Here is a 19,576-nt window from a genome sequence, read left to right as displayed (position 1 = left end):
GCACTGTGTTGTAATGGCAACCTTGCTGCCAGAATTGTACCTCTGACATGCCCTTCATTCCTTGAGGTATGCTCCACGCTATACCCTCAGCCTCGGCATCGGATTACACTGACCCAGCATGTTCTCCTCTTCCATAAGGGAGACATTAAGCAGCCCTACTACAAGGCGCTGCTGGCATGGCCTCTCCAACAGGCCCACCCTTCAGGGTCAGAAAATGCCCCGGTAAGCTCATCTCTTCCATGAGGGAGACATCATGCAGCCCTTCTACAGGTGCTGCTGCCATACATTTAAGCAGCCCTATACAAGGCGCTGCTGACACGGCCTAGAGCAATAGGCCGGCACTGCCATAGATTCGGCAACCCCATTATGCAGCCCTGTTACAAGGCTCTCCCATCTGCCCAACACTGCCATATCTCCTGATGTTAGGGTGTATCTATCTTGAGCCTCCTCTCAATAAGGCTCCATCCTGGCCAACTTCCACGTTATTTATTTTTTACCGGAAAGGAACCGTCCCGGCACCAGGACTGATCACTTGGGTCAATTTACCCCATATCTTGGGGACCTCTCCGGGAATCCCCGCACCCTTATATATTACCGGAGGGAACCCCCTACCAGCCCCAGGGCTGACCGTTCCGGTCCGTTTAACCCCTTACCTGGGGACCCCTGCGGTCTGTAAGCCGCATAATTACTGGATTCCCCTACCCGGGAACCCCAGCCTCTATATGATATCGGGGAAATCCTCCTGACACCCGGCATATATATTTTCCTGGTCTCCTGGAGGTCCCCTCCACGGGAAACCCCAGCATAAATATTCATATTGTCGGAGGGGAACCCCCTCCTGACTCCCACTCTACTGGCGCTCCCAGAATAACTGGTCATATCAGAGGGAAATACCCTCTCGCACCCGGCATACTGGAGGTCCCCTCCCTGGGAACCCCAGCATCTATGTGCCTATCAGAGGGAACCCCTCCCGGCACCCTGAGCGCCTGGAAGCCACTGACCACCCGTCAGCAACCCACTTCGTGACACCCGACATTCTCCAGCTACCCGCGCTTGGCGGCAAGAACCGGGGTTTCCCCACAGCCCATAGCTGGTTCCCTCATCGGGCCACGTGAATCCTCCGGCAGGAAGCCCCTGGAACTAGAGGTTCCTGCAGGAAATAAAACAAGTAAAAAACAAGCTTACCTGAAGTTTAAGCTTACCGGGCTGCGGAGCTGCTGCCCCAACCGGCCGCCTGCACCAATGTGTCTGACGTAATGATGCACGTGCGGCTGAACGGGCCTTCTTCACGTAGTCACTCACGTGACTCTGAAGTAAAATTGAGCCATTCACAGTGTACAGATATATGATAAGAGAATAACGTTTATTGCAAGATAAAGCCAGTGAAGTCCGATCAAAGATAGTCCAAGGGTCCCCAATGAAGTAGGCAGTAGTTCAGGACTGCTCACTCGTTGTGGTGGGATGGTTCTTCCCATGCTTCCCACAGTTTCTTCCCATGGTAACAGCTGGGAAGAAACTGTCCCTGAACCTGGAGATGTGTGTTTCACACTTCTGTACCTTATGCCCGATGGAAGAGGGGGGAAGAGGGAGTGGCCAGGGTGTGACTCGTCCTTGATTATTCTGTTGGCCTTGCTGAGGCAGAATGAAGTGTAAATGGAGTCAATAGAAGGGAGGTTGGTTTGTGTGATGGCCTGGGCTGCATCCACACAATCTCTGCAATCTCTTGCGATCTTGGACGGAGCTGTTCTCAAACGAAACTGTGATGCATCCCGAAAAAATACTTCCTACGGCGCATCTGTAGAAGATGGTGAGAGTTTTTCTCTGTATGTTCCCAACGACTCCCATTCTTTGTCCTTTGTTCTGCAGAATGTTCTGGAGTAAATGACGAAGAGAGGCTGATTTACGACCTTTTGGTGGCCAGCAAATACAACAAGCATGTACGACCCGTCCAGCATAAGGATGAAGTGGTGAACATTAGCCTGGGTTTAACCCTCTCCAACCTTGTCTCACTAGTAAGCCAGTTCATTATTCAGTGCTCAATAGAACATAAGAAAATTGGCGATTGGTGAAATTATTAGTAATTTTACCTTGCATTATCCGATGAAGAAAACATTAATTTTAAAGTGAAATGGGATTGAATAATACATACATGTTATATCGATTATATTTTTATTTACATCTATTGGGCCAAAAATGCACAAAAAAATCACTTGCATGAGTTTACTATTTTTTGAGTAATTTTAATTTAGCTTCAGGGTGGAAAGAACTTTTTAAGTGCACTGAAGATCTTGAAGCCATTTCTTCTCCACTGTACCCAGTCCTGATTACTTCAACTCACTGTGGTTCCAGTTCAAAACGAAGATAGGCACAAAATGCTGTAGTTAAGGGCCTGTCCACTTAGGCCATTTTTAGGCGACTGCCAGAGACTGTCACAGTCATAGCAGGTTGCCAAAAAAGCAGCAACTGGACCCCCCTTCAACATAAAATTTGAATTAGAATCATTAATTTAACAACCAAAAAAAAATGAGTCAGCACTGGCGACAACCTACATTAACCTGGCGACAACTACGACAGCGCTTACGTCAGGAGAAGTCAAACTACGCTCATTGGCGCCAAACTTACTGTCGCCAACTGTCTCCGAAAATGTTTCAACACGTTGAAAATCCAGCAACGATCAGAAAGACGCTACGACTCTTTGGGCGACTGAGACTATTGACGACCATACAGGCGACACCCCGGCGACCATGTCACGACAGCCTAGTCACCTGTAGTCACCTAAGAAATAGCCTAAGTGGGACAGGCCCTTAGCTCAGCAGGTCAGACAGCATCTCTGGAGAAAAGGTACAAATTAAGTTTCGTGTCAAGACCATTTTTCAGACCCGACCCGACCCGACCCGAAACATCATCTATTTCTTCTCTCCAGAGATGCTGTCTGACCCGTTGAGTTACTCCAGCATTTTGTGTCTCTCTACAGTTTAGACCAGCATCTGCAGTTCCGTCCTACACACATCCTGCACTCATTGCAAAGAACAGGAAGTCTTCAGAGTAAGCACTATCTGGGTAGCATTGAAAAACAAGCAATGTTTAACAAAGATTTCAATAGATCAGCAAAGATGCCTCCTTAATATTGGGTCCAAGTGAGGTGACTGATGAATGTTTTTAATTGTTGGAGTCTATAGGTTAAGTTGGTGAACAGCAGAGATTGTAACTAAATAAAATGAGACTTTAACTGAAACAAACCAGGTTCATTTACAAGCTGTTTGCTTGTCGATTAACAACTGGAGGATGATCCTTGAGAAGCACCAAAGGTGAATGTGTAGAAAGTAGAGAGAAGCTATTGCAGGTGATGCTCCATCCCTATCAGTGTAAATATAACCAGTTACATCTCATGCAGCTGTGTACTGGAGGCATATATAGTGTGGGGAACCCACATTAATGAAAAAAACTGTGGACAGATCTTCAAGAATGAGGAGAGCTACGGGGCCATTTGTCACTGATTGTCATTGTTGGTTATTAATTCGGGTGGTAAATATGCCATTCATTGTCCATCTATAATCCAAATCATTGAATGCACGCTAATGTGCCTGTCCCACTTAGGCAATTTTTCAGGCGACTGTCAAGTTGCCGGCAGTCACCTGAAAAACCGGCAAATGGAACGGCTACTGTCAGAGTGGAACACACACACACATCGCTTCCTTCACCAGCCCGTTATGCAGGTGGGGGACAGGGCAAGCGGGGGAGCGCTGTCTGAGTGAAATTCACACGGTGCAAAGCCAATGTGATACAGACACACACCGCGATGTAATTAAGAAGCTAAAAAGCACAGTATGGTAAGTCCTTTAAAAGAGGGTGGAAGAGGGGGGGGAGGAGGAGTGGAAACAACTTTTATGAAGCCAGAGATATGCGGCTGTGAAGTTCGGCGAACATTCAACATTACCCGTCAGTTAGCCTTGGTTCTGAAAACTACTGCTTATGTTTTTTTTCCCCAATGAGCCAATGAAATTCACCGGTCAGTACCGGCTACAACCTATGAGAACTGATGACCAGTCGATAGAGGTTCAGTGATCTCATCTACTGGTAATAAGAACCTACGGGAACCTTTAACCCCCTGGCGACCCACTAGGACCTCCTGGCGACCCACCTACGGCACGAGAATTCTCGCTACTCTCCATGGCGGCTTCATTCTGGTCGCCGCTAATTTTTCAACATGTTTCAACATGACTAGTGCCCAGAATACGGGAACTCCTCACGACCATGAAGGCGACTCCCCGGCAACCACCTGCGAACATGTGGCGACCATGTGGCGACCACAGAGTCTCCTGCAGTCGCCTAAAAAGTTGCCTAAGCGGGACAGGCCCATAAGAGTTTTGATTAATGCCTTCTAAAAGTAATTTTGTCACATCAACTGCATCCCACTACTCAACCTATAGGTCATTTCTGCATAGTCTCCTGCAGTGTTCTAAAAATCCGCCTAATTGGGACAGGCCCATTAGTAATTTAGTTTAAGAAGGAACTGCAGATGCTGGAAAATCGAAGGTACACAAAAATGCTGCAAAAACTCAGCGGGTGCAGTGTGGAGCGAAGGAAATAGGCAACGTTTCGGGCCAAAACCCTTCTTCAGACAAGGGTTTCGGCCCGAAATGTTGCCTATTCCCTTCGCTCCATAGATGCAGCTGCACCCGCTGAGTTTCTCCAGCATTTTTGTGTACCTAGTAGTTTAGTTTAGTTTAGTTTAGTTTCGAGATACAGTGCGGAAACATGCCCTTCAGTCCACCAACCAGTATTCCCCGCGCATTATCAATATCCTACACACACTAGGGACAATTTTACATTTATACAATTTGAACAAACCAATGAACCTACAAACCTGTATGTCTTTGGAGTGTGGGAGGAAACCGAAAATCTCGGAGAAAATCACGCAGGTCATGCGGAGAACGTACAGACCCCATACAGATTGCACCCATAGCCAGGATCGAACACGGTCTCTGGCGCTGTCAGGCAGCAACTCTACCGCTGCACCACCATGTATACCCTGTATACAAACTGGCAAAAAATACACTGCACAGATGAGAGATTCAAAGAAATGGCTATATGTGCTGCATTAGATGTATGGTTCTTTGTAAATAAGTGTGGGACCTTTGTATAGGGCCAAATAAATTGCTACTAAGTACATTGCTTTTTAATGTAATTCTGGGATTTCAATACTTTATAGAAAGAAAGTGATGAGACTCTTACTTCAAACGTATGGATTGATCACGTAAGTAAAATGAACTTGCCTTGCCTCATATAACGGAATTGTTTTTACATTTTGTAAACCTTGCACCAATAAGCACACTTTTAACAAATTTATTATCTTTGCTACAAAATCTGATAGTCGTCGAGACATTGCGCTAAACAATGGGAACCAGATTCTTCAGCTTCACTCGACCAAATTGCCATTTTGGGCTAGTCACATTTGCCTTAATTTCTCCATATCCCTCTCAAACGTCCCTAACCATTTGCAAATGTGTTTCATGAAATGTAATTGCATCCGCTTCTGTAGCTTCCTCTGGTAGTTTTTTCCAGATACGAAAAATCCTCTGATCCTTAGGATTTCCTCTAAGCGAAAAAGTTTGACCTTGATGTCCCTCTTAAATCTCTTCCCTTCGATGCCTTCTAGTTTTAGAATCTTCTTCTCTGGGAAAAAGAATGTGAGCATTCACATTATCCATGCCCCTCTCGATTTTGTACACTTCAATAAGGTCACCGTTCAGTTTCCTACTATCCATAGTAAAAGGTTCCAGCTTATCCAACCTTTCCCTGTAACTCAAGCCCTCACAACCTTGTGGAAAAACATACGTTTAAAAAAATATCTCTTGAAAAATTATTGAAAACTGTTCAAAATATCTGTTGAATATCTATTCCAACATTCTGTTTCACACGAGTGACATGTTCTAATACTTTGAGATTATGATCACAAAACACTTTGGTTAATTGATTATTGAGGGCAATTTGGGAGCAAGAAAACAAATAAGAGGGCCAAGATAAACCTGTGAAATGCAGATTTAAATGTTGCTGAAACTAGGAGGAGAAATACCCAACAGATCAGGCAGTGTCTGTGTGGGGAGAGCAGAACAGAATTTATGTACAGATAACCTTGCAGCAGAATTGGCCGGTTCTAAATGCAAACAGAAAAACAACATATGAAATTGAGTTGGACCTTGAGTCCCAAAGAATAAAACATACCTGACGGAAGATGAGGTGATGTTTCTCACTCAAGCTTATATTGGGCATCATTGGACAGTGTAAGAGACCAAGGATGGAGGGATCAGAGTGGGATGGAAAATAAGGGGTCAGGCAACTGGAAGCTCGGGTCATCCTTGTGAAGTGAACAAAAGTGCTGTGAAAAGTGGTTGGCCAATCTACATTTGATTGTTGTCTATGTAGCCGAGACACTGCCACTCCTTTTTGCCAGAACCTGTTATTTCCAGCCTTTTCTGTATTGTTTCATAAATTGACATAATGTAAATTACACGGATCGATCAGAAGATGCTTCCATAAATCAGTCAGAGAATGCGACTGATTGAACAATATTGAGAGAAGCCAATTCAATCAAATGTCAATGCGCCAATGAAATAAAGACCAAGAATATCCACCCGGGACTGGCGTACATTGTTATATAAATAGTGGTTTTTCATACTTCGTTCGGTGATCTGAACCTCTATCTACTGGTGATAAGTTGTAATGTTTTTTGGTGTAGGCATGGCAAGATAGTCGGCTGACGTGGAATGAATCAGAATACAGTGGAATTTCCATCCTTCGACTGCCCCCTGGATTAATATGGATTCCAGACATAGTCCTGGAAAACAAGTAGGAAAACCTGTTTCCTCAAACTATACCTTTTTGTCGGAAGAGATTTTGTTCTTTGCAAATGCAGAATTTGTTTACTTGGCAACATTTTGGGGACCCCCCATGATCTTCTAAGTAATGGGCATATTGTCAAGAAAACTATAAACACCTTGATTGAAATTAATGACTAAAAATCAAGTTCTAGGTCTGGGAGGTGAAGTGATTTGATTTAAATCCGGGTGATTTGGCAGATTTAGTTTTGAATTTAATCTAGATTATTGAGATAATGGCCAAGATGCACACAATGAAGTGTATTTGGACAAATCTAAATTCAACTTCTGGAGAGCAAGGCCTCACAGCAAGAACCTGACCATTTTGATAGTGCTAAATTCTTTCATTCCCAGCCATAGGAGTGAATGAGAAATGGAAATAGCATGTCACTGGTGCGGTAGGGGGCGTTTATTTTTCTGGTTGGGCTTTAAGTGCATTTCTAAGTAAAAAAAAATTGAGTTGACAAGTATTTGAGGCGAACAGCTTGCTTTCAATGGTCCAGCATTAAAATCCATTACATTGTGAGTAAAGGCAATAGGAAATGGAATACGAGGCTGCAAAAATACCTGTTGAGTAGTTATTCAATTCAATTCAATTCAACTTTAATGTCATCGCACAAATACAAGTATCAGTACAACGAAATGCAGTTTTGCGTCAGTCCGTAGTAGTTGTACATAAAGAAAACAAAAAAAATAGAAAGAGAGAAGATACAGAATAATCAAGAAATACAGAATAATTAAACAATGGGGACGGAGGGACCAGAGAAATCTATTGGCGGGACTCCGAGTTCAGCAGTGTGATTGTATTGTTGTAGAAGCTGTTCCTCATCCTACTAGTACGTGACCTGAGGCTCCTGTACCGCCTCCCTGATGGGAGGGGGGCAAACAGTCCATGGTTGGGGCGTGAGGGGTCTTTGATGATCTTCCCAGCCCGTCTCAGACACCGTTTTCGGTGGAGGGCATCCATGGCAGGGAGCGGGGCACCGATGATGTGCTGCGCGGTTTTCACTACCCGTTGTAGTGCCTTCCTGTCCGCAGCAGTGCAGCTGCTGTACCATACCGTGAAGCAGGTGGTCAGGATACTCTCTATGGTACAGCGGTAAAAGTTGGTCAGGATCCGGGGGGACAGGTGGGCTTTCTTGAGCCTCCTCAGGAAGTAAAGGCGCTGCTGTGCCTTTTTGATCAGCTTGGAGGTGTTGAGGGACCAGGACAAATCTTCCGAGATATGTACTCCGAGGAATTTATAGCTGGAGACGCGCTCCACCTCAGTCCCGTTTATATGGATGGGGGTATGACTGCCTCCTCTGGTCTGCCTGTGATTAAAGGTTTACTGAAGTATTAGCATTACTTGAACTGCATATCACATGATTTCTGTGCCTCAATCACCAGCAACGATGGGCAGTACAACGCGGCCTTTTTCTGCAATGTGCTGGTCACTCCGGAAGGATATGTTACTTGGCTTCCCCCTGCAATATTCAGAAGTTCTTGTGCCATCAATGTCCTTTATTTTCCATTTGACTGGCAGAACTGCTCCTTGAAATTCACGTAAGTACAAATTGCCTTCTGCGTTTCATGGGAATCCTGCTTCTTTCTTCTGAAAATGGGAAGTAGTGGAGATACAATTATAATTGACTGAACTGATAACACTGATGGGGAATACAATTAATTTGGATGGTTATGTTTCATTAGCATACAGGGATAGCTGCATTGCCAATTGTAAAAGTCTTTAAAAGAAGAGGAAATCTAAAGGTGTAGACAAAATGGTGACCAACATTTTTTGATGGGTCTGAGTGAAATAAGAAACATCAACAGCATGTTCCAGACTAAATGCATTTGTCTTGGTGTCTCATGACTGTAACTTCACTACATTCATGCCTAGACTACCCCTGTTTGTGGAGAATTAGCTCAGCTGCCGGAGAATCAATCACAGCGCTGCATTAATAGTTGCTGATTTTGTCATGAATCGCCTCAATGAAATGCTTCTGTAGGTTAAACACAAGTGCGTACACTCACCAGCAGTTCCACTGGCAACTCTGTACCAGAGCCCAGCCTTGCCACAATTCCCTTCCTTTATACCTTTAGGAACTTGCATCAGGTGTAGGATCTGAGGCGCCTTTAATTATAATGGGGATTATAGACCAGATTTAAGAGGGGTAAAGGGATAGGTTAATTACATTTACTTCAATTTTAATCGTTTTTAATTCTCTGTGAATGGCAAATGACATTAAATGAAATTACAGGATTACAAGTTTTTCCAACTGTTAAATGTGGCTCCAGTTTTGCTAACTGACAAAGGTTGTCAGAGGTAGACAAAAATGCTGGAGGAACTCAGCGGGTGAGGCAGCATCTATGGAGAGAAGGAATAGGCGACGTTTTGGGTTGAGACCTTTCAGTGGGAATGTTCTTAATAATGCCAGTCAATGGCCTGTCACTAGTTTAGTTTAGTTTAATTTAATGATACAGTGTGTAAACCAGCCCTTCAGCCTACTGAATCCACACCGACCAGCAATCACCTGTACAGTAGTTCTATCCTGCACACTAGGATGTAGGATCCTGGAAGCCAATTTTTAGGGAAGCAAATGAGCCTACAAACCTGCATGTCTTTGGGAGGAAACCAGCGCACCCAGAGAATATTCACACGGTCACAGGGAGAACATGGAAACTCCGTACAGACAGCACCGGTAGTCAGGATCAAACCCAGGTCTCTGGCTCTGTAAGGCAGCAACTCTACCGCTGCGCCACTGTGCCACCCTGCTACGTGCACCATGTCAGTACACTGTGTGATATAGAGAGCCAGTGACATAGGCATTCCATATCCAGTCAGGGTAAGTGTAAGCATTGACTCAGGTTGGGAGATGAGGCGTTCATATTCCTGATGTTTTGTCACTCATGTTAATCATCGCACTAACAGACATTCCACATTTTAACTTCAGTGTCTTCTTTCTTTTTTGTGAAAGCTCTTTGAATTACAATGCAGAGGAAATAAATTTGGAGCTAGCAAGAGAAGTTGTAAATGGCAAAGAATATCCAATTGAATGGATTATTATTGATCCTGAAGCTTTCACAGGTAAAGCTTCGTCGATGTCATTTATTTTTAACAAAATGTATTATTAAGCAATAAATTAATAGATACATAAGATCTTTTACTAATGTTGCTATTATAATATACTAACGTGATCATGCACCTTACAGTCTAAAAACATTAATTATAAGAGGCAGCCCATAGAATTGTTTAATGAAACAAAATATAGCATTAGTCAGAGACTCCATGCTGGTCACTTCTTTTATTTTGTGTAGGAAGGAACTGCAGTTGCAGGAACTTACACCCAAGATAGACACAAAATGTTGGAGTAACTCGGCAGGACAGGCAGCATCTCTGGAGAGCAAGAATGGGTGACGTTCTGGATGAGACCCTTCTTCAGAATTGTTATTATATCAGTTGTGAAGCAAGAACTATTTCAACTCCATCACAAGTGGTTTTTTAAACAAGAGCTGGTATTCCCCGACAAAATTGCTGTCAAGATTCCAGTTTAGCCACACGTATCAATTTTGATGGTAAACTTGCTACGTGCACCATGTCAGTACACATTTAGCAATGTAGCTAAATTCATGGTCAATAATGCCCCAAAGTTAGAAGAACAGTGATGCCTCACTTGCACAGTACCTTACACCCAGAAAGCTGCAAATATAGATCTCATTCCTGGTTATAAATCAGGAAACTTCGTAATGCAGATAGATATTAGTCTCCCGCTTGCCCCATTACACTTGGTAGTTAAATGGAGACATGCATGTAATGTACTGCAGAACACCAAATGTAAAACAAAATTGTTAGATTTTCTTTGAGATTTTCATTACCTAATTCCTGCCATTGGTTTGAATTTTACTGACTATCATAAAGTCAAAGGAATACTTTTAAAATATACAACTAGTATAGCTATGCTACTGAGCACTGACAGAAACTTGCCGTTTCCAATTTTTGCAGATTTCATTTTTAACATAATCCATTTACATTGGAATTTATGAATAGCTAATGTTATTTTTGTCCCCCAAGTATGCAAGTAAAACATATTGTCTCATGGGTTTAGCGTGGCAAGTTGGAGTAACTCAGCGGGCATGGGGAAAGTCAGAGCTTCCCGTGACTCTCAGTCTGAAGAAGAGTCAAGAGAGAGAGTCAAGAGTCAATTTAATTGTCATTTGGACCCCTGGAGGTCCAAACGAAATGCCGTTTCTGCAGCCATACATTACACACAAATAGACCCCAGACACAACATAATTACATTTTACATAAACATCCATCACATAGCTGTGATGGAAGGCCAAAAAAACTTATCTCTCCACTGCACTCTCCCCCCCCCAATGTCAGAGTCAAAGTCAAAGCCCCCGGCTGGCGATGGCGATTGTCCCGCGGCCATTGAAGCCACGCCGGGTGGTGCGAGGTCGCACACCGGGTCTTGGTGTTGGAGCCCCCAGTGTGCGCTCGCATAGTCCCGCGGCCATTCCAGCCGCGCGGGGCAGTGGTGTTAGGCCCCGCTCCAGGAGCTCTTCGACCCCGCAACACGGACGGGAGAATTCGCCGTTGCAGGAGCCCCGAAAAGCGGTCTCCCTCCAGGGATCCGCGGGCTCCCGGTGCCGCCGTCCGCAGACCCGCAGTAGCAGCCTTCGCATCGGCAGCAGCAGCAGCCTTCGCATCGGCAGCAGCAGCAGCAGCGCTCCTCCACCGCTCCACCCGCTCCGGTCTCGGCCAGCTCCGCGACGGCAACGGTGAGTCGGCACCAGAGTTGACTCAATAGTCGACCCGAAACATCACCCATTCCTTCTAATCAGAGATGCTGCCTGTCCCACTGAGTTACTCCAGCTTGCCAAGATAAAATTTAATCTGCAATTTGAGAGGGAGAAGGTTAAATCAGAAGTGTTAGTGTTGCAGTTGAACAAAGGGGACTATGAAGGCATGAGAGAGGAGCGGGCCAAGGTCGGCTGGAAAAGGATCCTAGCAGGAATAATGTTGGAACCGCAATGGCAGGAATGAATGGCGGTGCTGGCTCAAAGGGCCAAACGGCCTCCTCCTGTACCTATTTTCTATGTTTCTATGTTTCCTGCTTTATGTGTCAATCTTCGGTTTAAACCAGCATCTACAGTTTTTTCATACACAAGTAAGTGATGGTCGTCTTTAATGGGAAAATCACATAAGATTATTCTTCTCTTGATACTGATGGTTTGTACTTTGCTGAAACAAATTAAAACAAATTAAATATATATGGTTGAAAGAAATGAATAAAATGGAAAAGAATTTACAGAATAGTTCAATTATAAATTTCAAATACAAGGTTGAAATGAAATGTATTACAGAACGTTACTTCGGAGCGGACGACTTTCTTGGTATAAAATTGTTATTGCAAGCTATAAAATATTAATGCTATTCAAATTTCAACAGAAGACTATGACAGCAGGAAAACCTTTCATTCACATTAAATTTGTAAAATAAATTCCAATTAAAGAATTAAAAGAAGAAAGGGGGAACGTAAAAATGACCTTGGTGTGTGATCTTAAGGACTATAATAATTTTGGGGCATTAAATAAATGACTCTATCCACATCAATGCGATCGACTGAACTGTGCTGTGAATTGGCAGGTCTCTCAGTTCAAGGGCAATCAGGGACAGGCAATGGGATCCTGTACATGCCTTCATCATGTAACTAAACAATCTTTAATTGAAAATAGCAAGAATCTGAGATTTTTAGAATAAAATTCGGTAAATTCGAATTGAAAGAACTAAAATTGTAGTTTATGATAAATTTTCATTTCTCTTCCCCACTAGGGGGGTGCTGCATGATGGCAGCCTCGCCAGCAGTCTGTCTGTCTTTTCGTCATTTTTTTGATATTTTTAGTGAGCATTAAAAGTTTGTGTTAATGTTCTCTAGTTTGTTTTTATGTGGGGGGTGGGGGAGGGGACGGGGGAAACGTTTTTTCAATCTCTTACCTTGCCGGAGATGCGATTGTTTGCCGGATCGTATCCCCGGTCACTCTGCAGCCTAACATCATGGAGCTGGAGCCCTTGCTCAGGACTGACTTTGAGCCCCACCGCGGGGGCGTGGACTTACCATCGGAGCCGATCCCTTGCCTGGGATCGATGCTGCAACCGCGGTCTGCGTAATTCAACATCGCAGTGCTCGCAGTCTCGGATAGAGACCGAGTCGGGAGATCCAAAGTCGCACAAGATTCGACCAGCCCCGACCTGGGGTCCGATCCCCCGGCGCCACCCGAGGCAGGAGCTTGATCGCTCCAATGCAGCGGGCCCGACCGCTGGCTACGGGAGCCAAGATCGCCCCGTCAACGGAAGGCTCGAGGCCCCTGACTGCAGGAGATTAAAGAAGGGAAGAGATTGAACTCTTTTTTTCCCTTCCATCACAGTGAGGAATGTGCAGGAGTCACTGTGGTGGATGTTTATGTTAAAATGTACTTTGTGTGTCTTGTTACTTTTTATTGGTATGACTGTACGGCAAATCAAATTCCTCGTATGTTGCAAAACATACTTGGCTAATAAAGTATGATTATTATTAGTATGAATGAACAAATAAAATGAACATATAATTTAATCTCAGTAGCTCGCTACTGACGGAAAGCCTGGTGTATAATCTACACACAGTTGTGAAGTTTCTTCAGATTTCCAATAGGTTTTTTTGTAAAGTCTAGTGCGAGGAGTGCTTCTTTACCATAATATTGGAAATAATATTGATCACAGCATGTTGATAAAGGATCTTCCTCAGGAACAGTTGTCTTGGGATGATAAACTCACCCAACAAGAATATTTGCTTGATATGTCGATACAACAACAGAGGAAGAACCCTTCTTCCAGTTTGAAGACGAGCCCCGATCCGAAACGTCACCTATCCATGTTCCCCAGGGATGCTGCCTGACCCGCTGAGTTACCCTAACACTCTGTGAAATGTCACCTATCCATGTTCCCCAGGGATGCTGCCTGACCCGCTGAGTTATTCCAGCACTGTGTGTCTTTATTTTTTAAGAATATTTGCTCTTTCTGTTTTGTGTGGCAATTTTCTTGCTTTGCTAATATCTTTATTTTTCATTTTACACAGGGAATGGTGAATGGGAAATTGTTCACAAACCTGCAAAAAAGAACATCCATAGAAATTTTCATCGTAACAGCACCAAATACCAGGATGTCACTTTCTACCTCATAATAAGACGCAAGCCATTATTTTATGTTATCAACATTATTACTCCCTGCGTCCTCATTTCCTTCCTGGCATCAATGGCTTTTTATCTTCCTGCAGACAGTGAGTCTTCCTCTGTTTCATTGTATAAATTTCCACAGTCAGAATTTTTCTTAACTAACATTTTACCACACCAATTAAACGAGGCAATGGAATTATACATGGAATATAGAGTAAAATATGTATTTACCTTTTGTGGAACTTTAAGTGATACAAGATGTGCTGAAGCAGTAAGCTGTAAGTGTTTTTTGTGTGTAGGAAGGAACTGCAGATGCTGGTTTAAACCGAAGATAGACACAAAAATCTGGAGTGACTCAGCGGGTCAGGCAGCATCTCTGGAAAACAGGAATAGGTGATGTTTCAGGTAGAGACCCTTCTTCAGACTGAGAGTCAGAGGAAAGGGAAAAACGAGAAATATAGACAGTGATATAGAGAGATATAGAACAAATTAATGAAAGATATGCAAAAAAGTAACGGTGATAAAGGAAAGGCCATTGTTAGCTGTGGCTGAGGTGAAAACTAGTTACGGACAATAAGACTCAACAAAACGTTGAAGCTAGTACAAGAGAGGGGATGCACGGATTACTTGAAGTTAGAGAAATTATAGATCTCGACCTGAAACGTCACCTGTACATTTTCCCCAGAGACGCTGTGTGACCCAGTGGTTTTTGTGTGATTGGTAACTTCAGAGACACCGGTGATATGTAGATCCACTGATGAAAGGCTAAACAGTGCACTTACAATGGTAACCTACTGTACACGATTACTGGCTGATTCAATGGCCTTTTATTTGGAAACCTTGGGATTGGATCTTCTACCCACATCGGGCCACATGCTGCAAGAAGAGTGGTCAATTTACTGAACTAGCAATCTTGACACAGAAGTTCAAATCATACCATGCAGCTGAGAAAGTAATAAACCAGATAAATTCAGCAACTTAATTTCTCTCACATTCCCATTAATAGCTATTGATTCTCCTACCACCCATCTACACTGACGGCACCTTACAGTAGTTAATTTGCCTAACAATCAGCATGTCTTTGGGACATGGGAGGAAAAGCCAGATTGCTGGTAAAAAGAGAGGAAGGGATGGGACAGTTATAAAGTGATACATGGATCCAGGTAAGGAACGGCTGCTTGTCAGATGAGTCAGATGGGCTTGTGGAGGTCCTTGGTAGATCTGAAAGAGATGGTGGTGCTGGGAGAGCGGATTTCCTGAAATTTGACGATAGGTCATTATGGGAATGGGAATTGCTTCCAGGCTGTATCTCTAAACTAACCTAAACCTAATAAAAATTCACAAAAAGAATGCTTATGATTGTTGAGGCTTTTTGGATATTAAAATCGATGCTTTAACATATTTCAGCCCTGTACTCCAATTCAGTGTATACTATAGAGCAGACATCAAAGTGCCTCGAATTCTCTGCCAATGTCGCTCCTTCTTTAGGGGTAACGAGTTACACAAGATAAATTGAGAATTACTGTACTTTTCACTCTCTGGACAGGCAAGTGATATTTGTTCACCAAAATGTTTAAATTATGACAGGTTGTTGGAAATTCTCTGTGGGACATGAGGCAGGTGAAAATATAGCTTTACACTACATTACCTTGGATTCAATTCATAACATTAGAATAACATGTATACAAATATTTTAAATATGATTTATTATGGAGTTTAAAATATATATTTATATTCTGGAATAGGAAAAATATACAAATATTTTAAATATGATTTATTATGGATTTTTTTAATGTTTATTTTAATTCTGGAAAAGGCAAAAATGATGCAACTTCCCAGTTATGGATTTTTTCTGTTGTCGGTGTTCTTTCTCAGGTGGTGAGAAGATGACCTTGTCTATATCTGTCTTGCTTGCTCAGTCTGTATTCCTGCTGCTGATTTCACAAAGATTACCAGAGACGGCTCTAGCTATTCCACTAATTGGCAAGTAAGTAATCATAAATTTGTGCAGTAACTAAAAAAATTCCAAACCGAACAGGTATTCAGAATTGAAATTATTGTGCTTTTGTTGTTTACTATGCTGAAGGATGTTAAATGTTAGATTCTAAAGTTGCACATATTCAAATGTAAACACTAATAAAAACAGAGTTTATTTATTAATCACTGATTCAGTTATAAATCACTTTCTGTAGTATGTATAATTTTCCCAGCATAAGACATGTCGTTTTTGGACCATGTAACTCTGAGCCACATGAGAGAAAATGGGTAGAAAGAAAAACAAATTGCAGAGCAAAGTGAGGTGGGGTGGCTTGGGGTAAGATTTCTACAATGTTAAGGGCCTGTCCCACTTAGGTGACTCTTTAGGCAACCGCCAGGGACTAATTTTAATGGAATTCACCTACGACACCTGGCGACAACCCACGACACCAACTACGGCAACCTACGACAGCAAAAATTGTCCCAACTGTCGCCAAAAATGTTTCAACATATTAAAAACTTTGCGGCACTCACCTAAAGTCACCAAAAAAAATCGCCTAAGTGGGACAGGCCCTTAATCTTGGCAGCGGGGGCGAAACGAGGGGGTATAGATGGAAAGAATTTACTGGGGTTCACCTTCAGACCAAACTCTTTTTATTACCCATTCCTTCTCTCCAGAGATGCTGCCTGTCCCACTGCGTTACTCCAGCATTTTGTGTCTATCTTTCTATTGCAAGTTGGCCAACTTGTGAGGCATCTGTCCTCTGGCAGAAGCTCTCCTATCCGAAGTTGACATTATTTTTCCCTCGGTATCTCTATCCCACATACTTTGTGAGTGCATAAGATGAGGCGAGTCATTTTTGTCACTCTTTGCTCTAGAATACTATGTTTACCATGTAGATATAATAATAAATTCATGCCTCGGGCTGAGGTTGCCACGTAACACTTGCCCTGGGAAAATGCAACACTCGTGAAAGAGACATTGGTTTTTACATCCATTGTGAGTTGAAAGGCATTACAGTGAGTAAAGCCACAGGTGAATTCTACTGTGTTAATAACCTTGCCTGGACAAGTCCAATGTTGCCCCTGTTATGGGCACAGGTGGGATCTCCCCCCCCCTCCCCTGGAATTTCTATGAATTATTATGTCGTAATCTAAGGTGTTATGCACCATGATTCATGCCGCATAATGTACTTGGTATTAAATACATGCTTTGTTTGTACTGGTGAGAGACCTGCAAAGGTTATTCTATGTATTCTCCTTGAGGCCTGGTCTACCTGGATAGCTATTGTTAAAGCAGGAGGAGGGCAACCGGTTATGTGCCTTTGCTCCATTGTTCAAATTGCTGGGGTTTTTTTGTTTTTGTTTTTTTTTATTTTATTAGAAGTTAATACAGTACAAAACAGTACAGTGGAACCTAATTTTAGGTGCCAACTATGTCATACCGTAATCCATTCTATGTACAACCTCTAGTTTTATGTTAGTGTTATGAGAAGACAAGAAAAAGAAAACAATAGAAAGAGGAAAAAGTGGAAAAATAGATGGTAGAGAGTAGAAAACCGTGAAGTGTGTATATAAAAAATAAAAAAATAAAAAGAAAAAGTGGAAAGTAGAAATAGAAGAGAAGGCCCCTTAAAAGAGAATGTTTTCAAATCTGTATTTGGAGATGTAGATCTATCCGCGTCATGAACTGAAATCAGCAATCTTTACGGTACCGCTGCATCACATGATTCCAAAAAGTCGATGAAAGGAGACCAACTCCTTAAGAATTGGTCATATTTATCTATTAGTCAGAGTCTCATTTCTTCAAGGCGTGCTATGTCCATCATATTTCTAATCCACATTTTAACAGTTGGTATAGTTGTATTTTTCCAAAATTTAAGTATCAATTTCTTTCCAATTATTAACCCATAATTAAAAAAAACATTTTGGTCTTTATTTAAATTGGTATCTTCTCCTATTATTCCAAATATAATCCATTCCGTTTTGGGTTCTATTCTTGTCAAATATATCACTCCAAAATTTATTCAACTTTGTACATCCTACAAATGAATGTGTTATATTAGCGTTTTGGAACAAACATTTATCGCATCTGGGAGAGACGTTTGGATAAAATTTATTCAACCTCGTTTTTGAATAATATAGTCTATGTAATAATTTGAATTGAATTAAATTATGTCTTGCATTAATAGAAATTGCTGGGTTAATATCCAATTGTAAACTTGGCTTCCAGCCAACTGTAACGGGCCTCCCTGTCTCACATCCTTCAAAAATACTTGAGAGCTTCTCAAGAATACTTGAATACTTGTTGTAGAGTCATACAGCATGGAAACAGGCCCTTCAGCCCAACTTCTCTGCCTCAACAAGTCTCAGCTACACTAGTCTCACTTGCTTGCGTTTGGCCCTTGTCCCTCTAAACCTGCCCTATCCATGTACCTGTCTAATTGTTTTAATCTTTGTGATAGTCCCCGCCTCAACTACCTTGTAGCTTGTATCTGGTAGCTTGTTCCATACACCCACCACCCTTTGTGTGACAAAGTTACCTCTCAGAATCCTATTAAATATTTTCCCCTTTGCCTTAAACCTTTGACCTCTGGTCCTTGATTCCCCTACTCTGGGCACGAGATTTGTGTCTACCCAATCTATTCCTCTTATGATTTTTTCACAACTCTATAAGATCAGACTGATCTTGTTCATATCTTGGCATCCTGTGCTACTACCTGTTTAATGTTACTCTTTAACCTCAATCTTATCATTTAATCCTTTGATATCCCAGCTACATACTTCACACCCACTAGCTCCACTACAAGATACAAGATACAATTTATTTGTCATTTGGACCCCTTGAGGTCCAAACGAAATGACGTTTCTGCAGCCATACATTACAAACAAATAGACCCAAGACACAACATAATTTACATAAACATTCATCACATTGCTGTGATGGAAGGCCAAAAACACTTATCTCTCCACTGCACTCCCCCCCCCCCCCCCCCCGATGTGAGAGTCAAAGTCAAAGGCCCCGGCTGGCGATGGCGATTGTCCCGCAGCCATTAAAGCCACGCCGGGTGATGCAAGGTCGCACACCGGGTTCTTGGTGTTAGAGCCCCCGGCGGGCGCTCGCAGAGTCCCGCGGCCATTCCAAGCCGCGCGGGGCGGTGCTGTAAGGCCCGGCTCCAGGAGCTCTTCGACCCCGCAACTCGGGCGGGAGAAGTCGCCGTTGCGGGAGCCCTGAAAAGCGGTCTCCCTCCAGTGACCCGCGGGCTCCCGGGGCCGCCGTCCGCCAGACCCGCAGTTGCAGCCTCCGAATCTCCGGAGGTCGGGCCGCAGCAGCAGCAGCGCTCCACCACCGCTCCACCCGCGGCCAGCTCCACGACGGTGAGGTGAGTAGTCGGCACCAGATCCCCCGGTCTTCCTGTTGGAGGCCGCTCCTCGTTGCAGCCCCAACGACAACGGAGACCCGACAAAGAAAAGGTCGGGTCTCCCATGGAGGGAGAGATTAAAAGTTACCCCCTCCCTCCCCCACACAC

The 19,576-nt window shown here is 43.2% G+C and overlaps 1 protein-coding gene across 2 annotated transcripts in view; it reads left to right on the top strand.

Moving 5' to 3' along the window:
- The window catches only part of chrnd (cholinergic receptor, nicotinic, delta (muscle)), a 42,016-nt gene that overhangs the window by 8,794 nt on the left and 13,646 nt on the right, over positions 1-19,576 (top strand). For both annotated transcript variants that reach the window (XM_055645418.1, XM_055645417.1), the window contains exons 2-8: positions 1,867-2,012; positions 5,213-5,257; positions 6,740-6,849; positions 8,268-8,423; positions 9,836-9,945; positions 13,973-14,173; positions 15,945-16,056. In XM_055645418.1, coding sequence (XP_055501393.1) covers positions 1,867-2,012; positions 5,213-5,257; positions 6,740-6,849; positions 8,268-8,423; positions 9,836-9,945; positions 13,973-14,173; positions 15,945-16,056 — 880 coding nt within the window. The remainder of the gene's footprint in view (positions 1-1,866; positions 2,013-5,212; positions 5,258-6,739; positions 6,850-8,267; positions 8,424-9,835; positions 9,946-13,972; positions 14,174-15,944; positions 16,057-19,576) is intronic.

Source organism: Leucoraja erinacea, chromosome 14 (genome assembly GCF_028641065.1).
Source record: "Leucoraja erinacea ecotype New England chromosome 14, Leri_hhj_1, whole genome shotgun sequence".
In the NCBI taxonomy this organism is placed as follows: domain Eukaryota; kingdom Metazoa; phylum Chordata; class Chondrichthyes; order Rajiformes; family Rajidae; genus Leucoraja; species Leucoraja erinaceus.
This window is presented reverse-complemented; position numbering and strand designations above follow the sequence as displayed.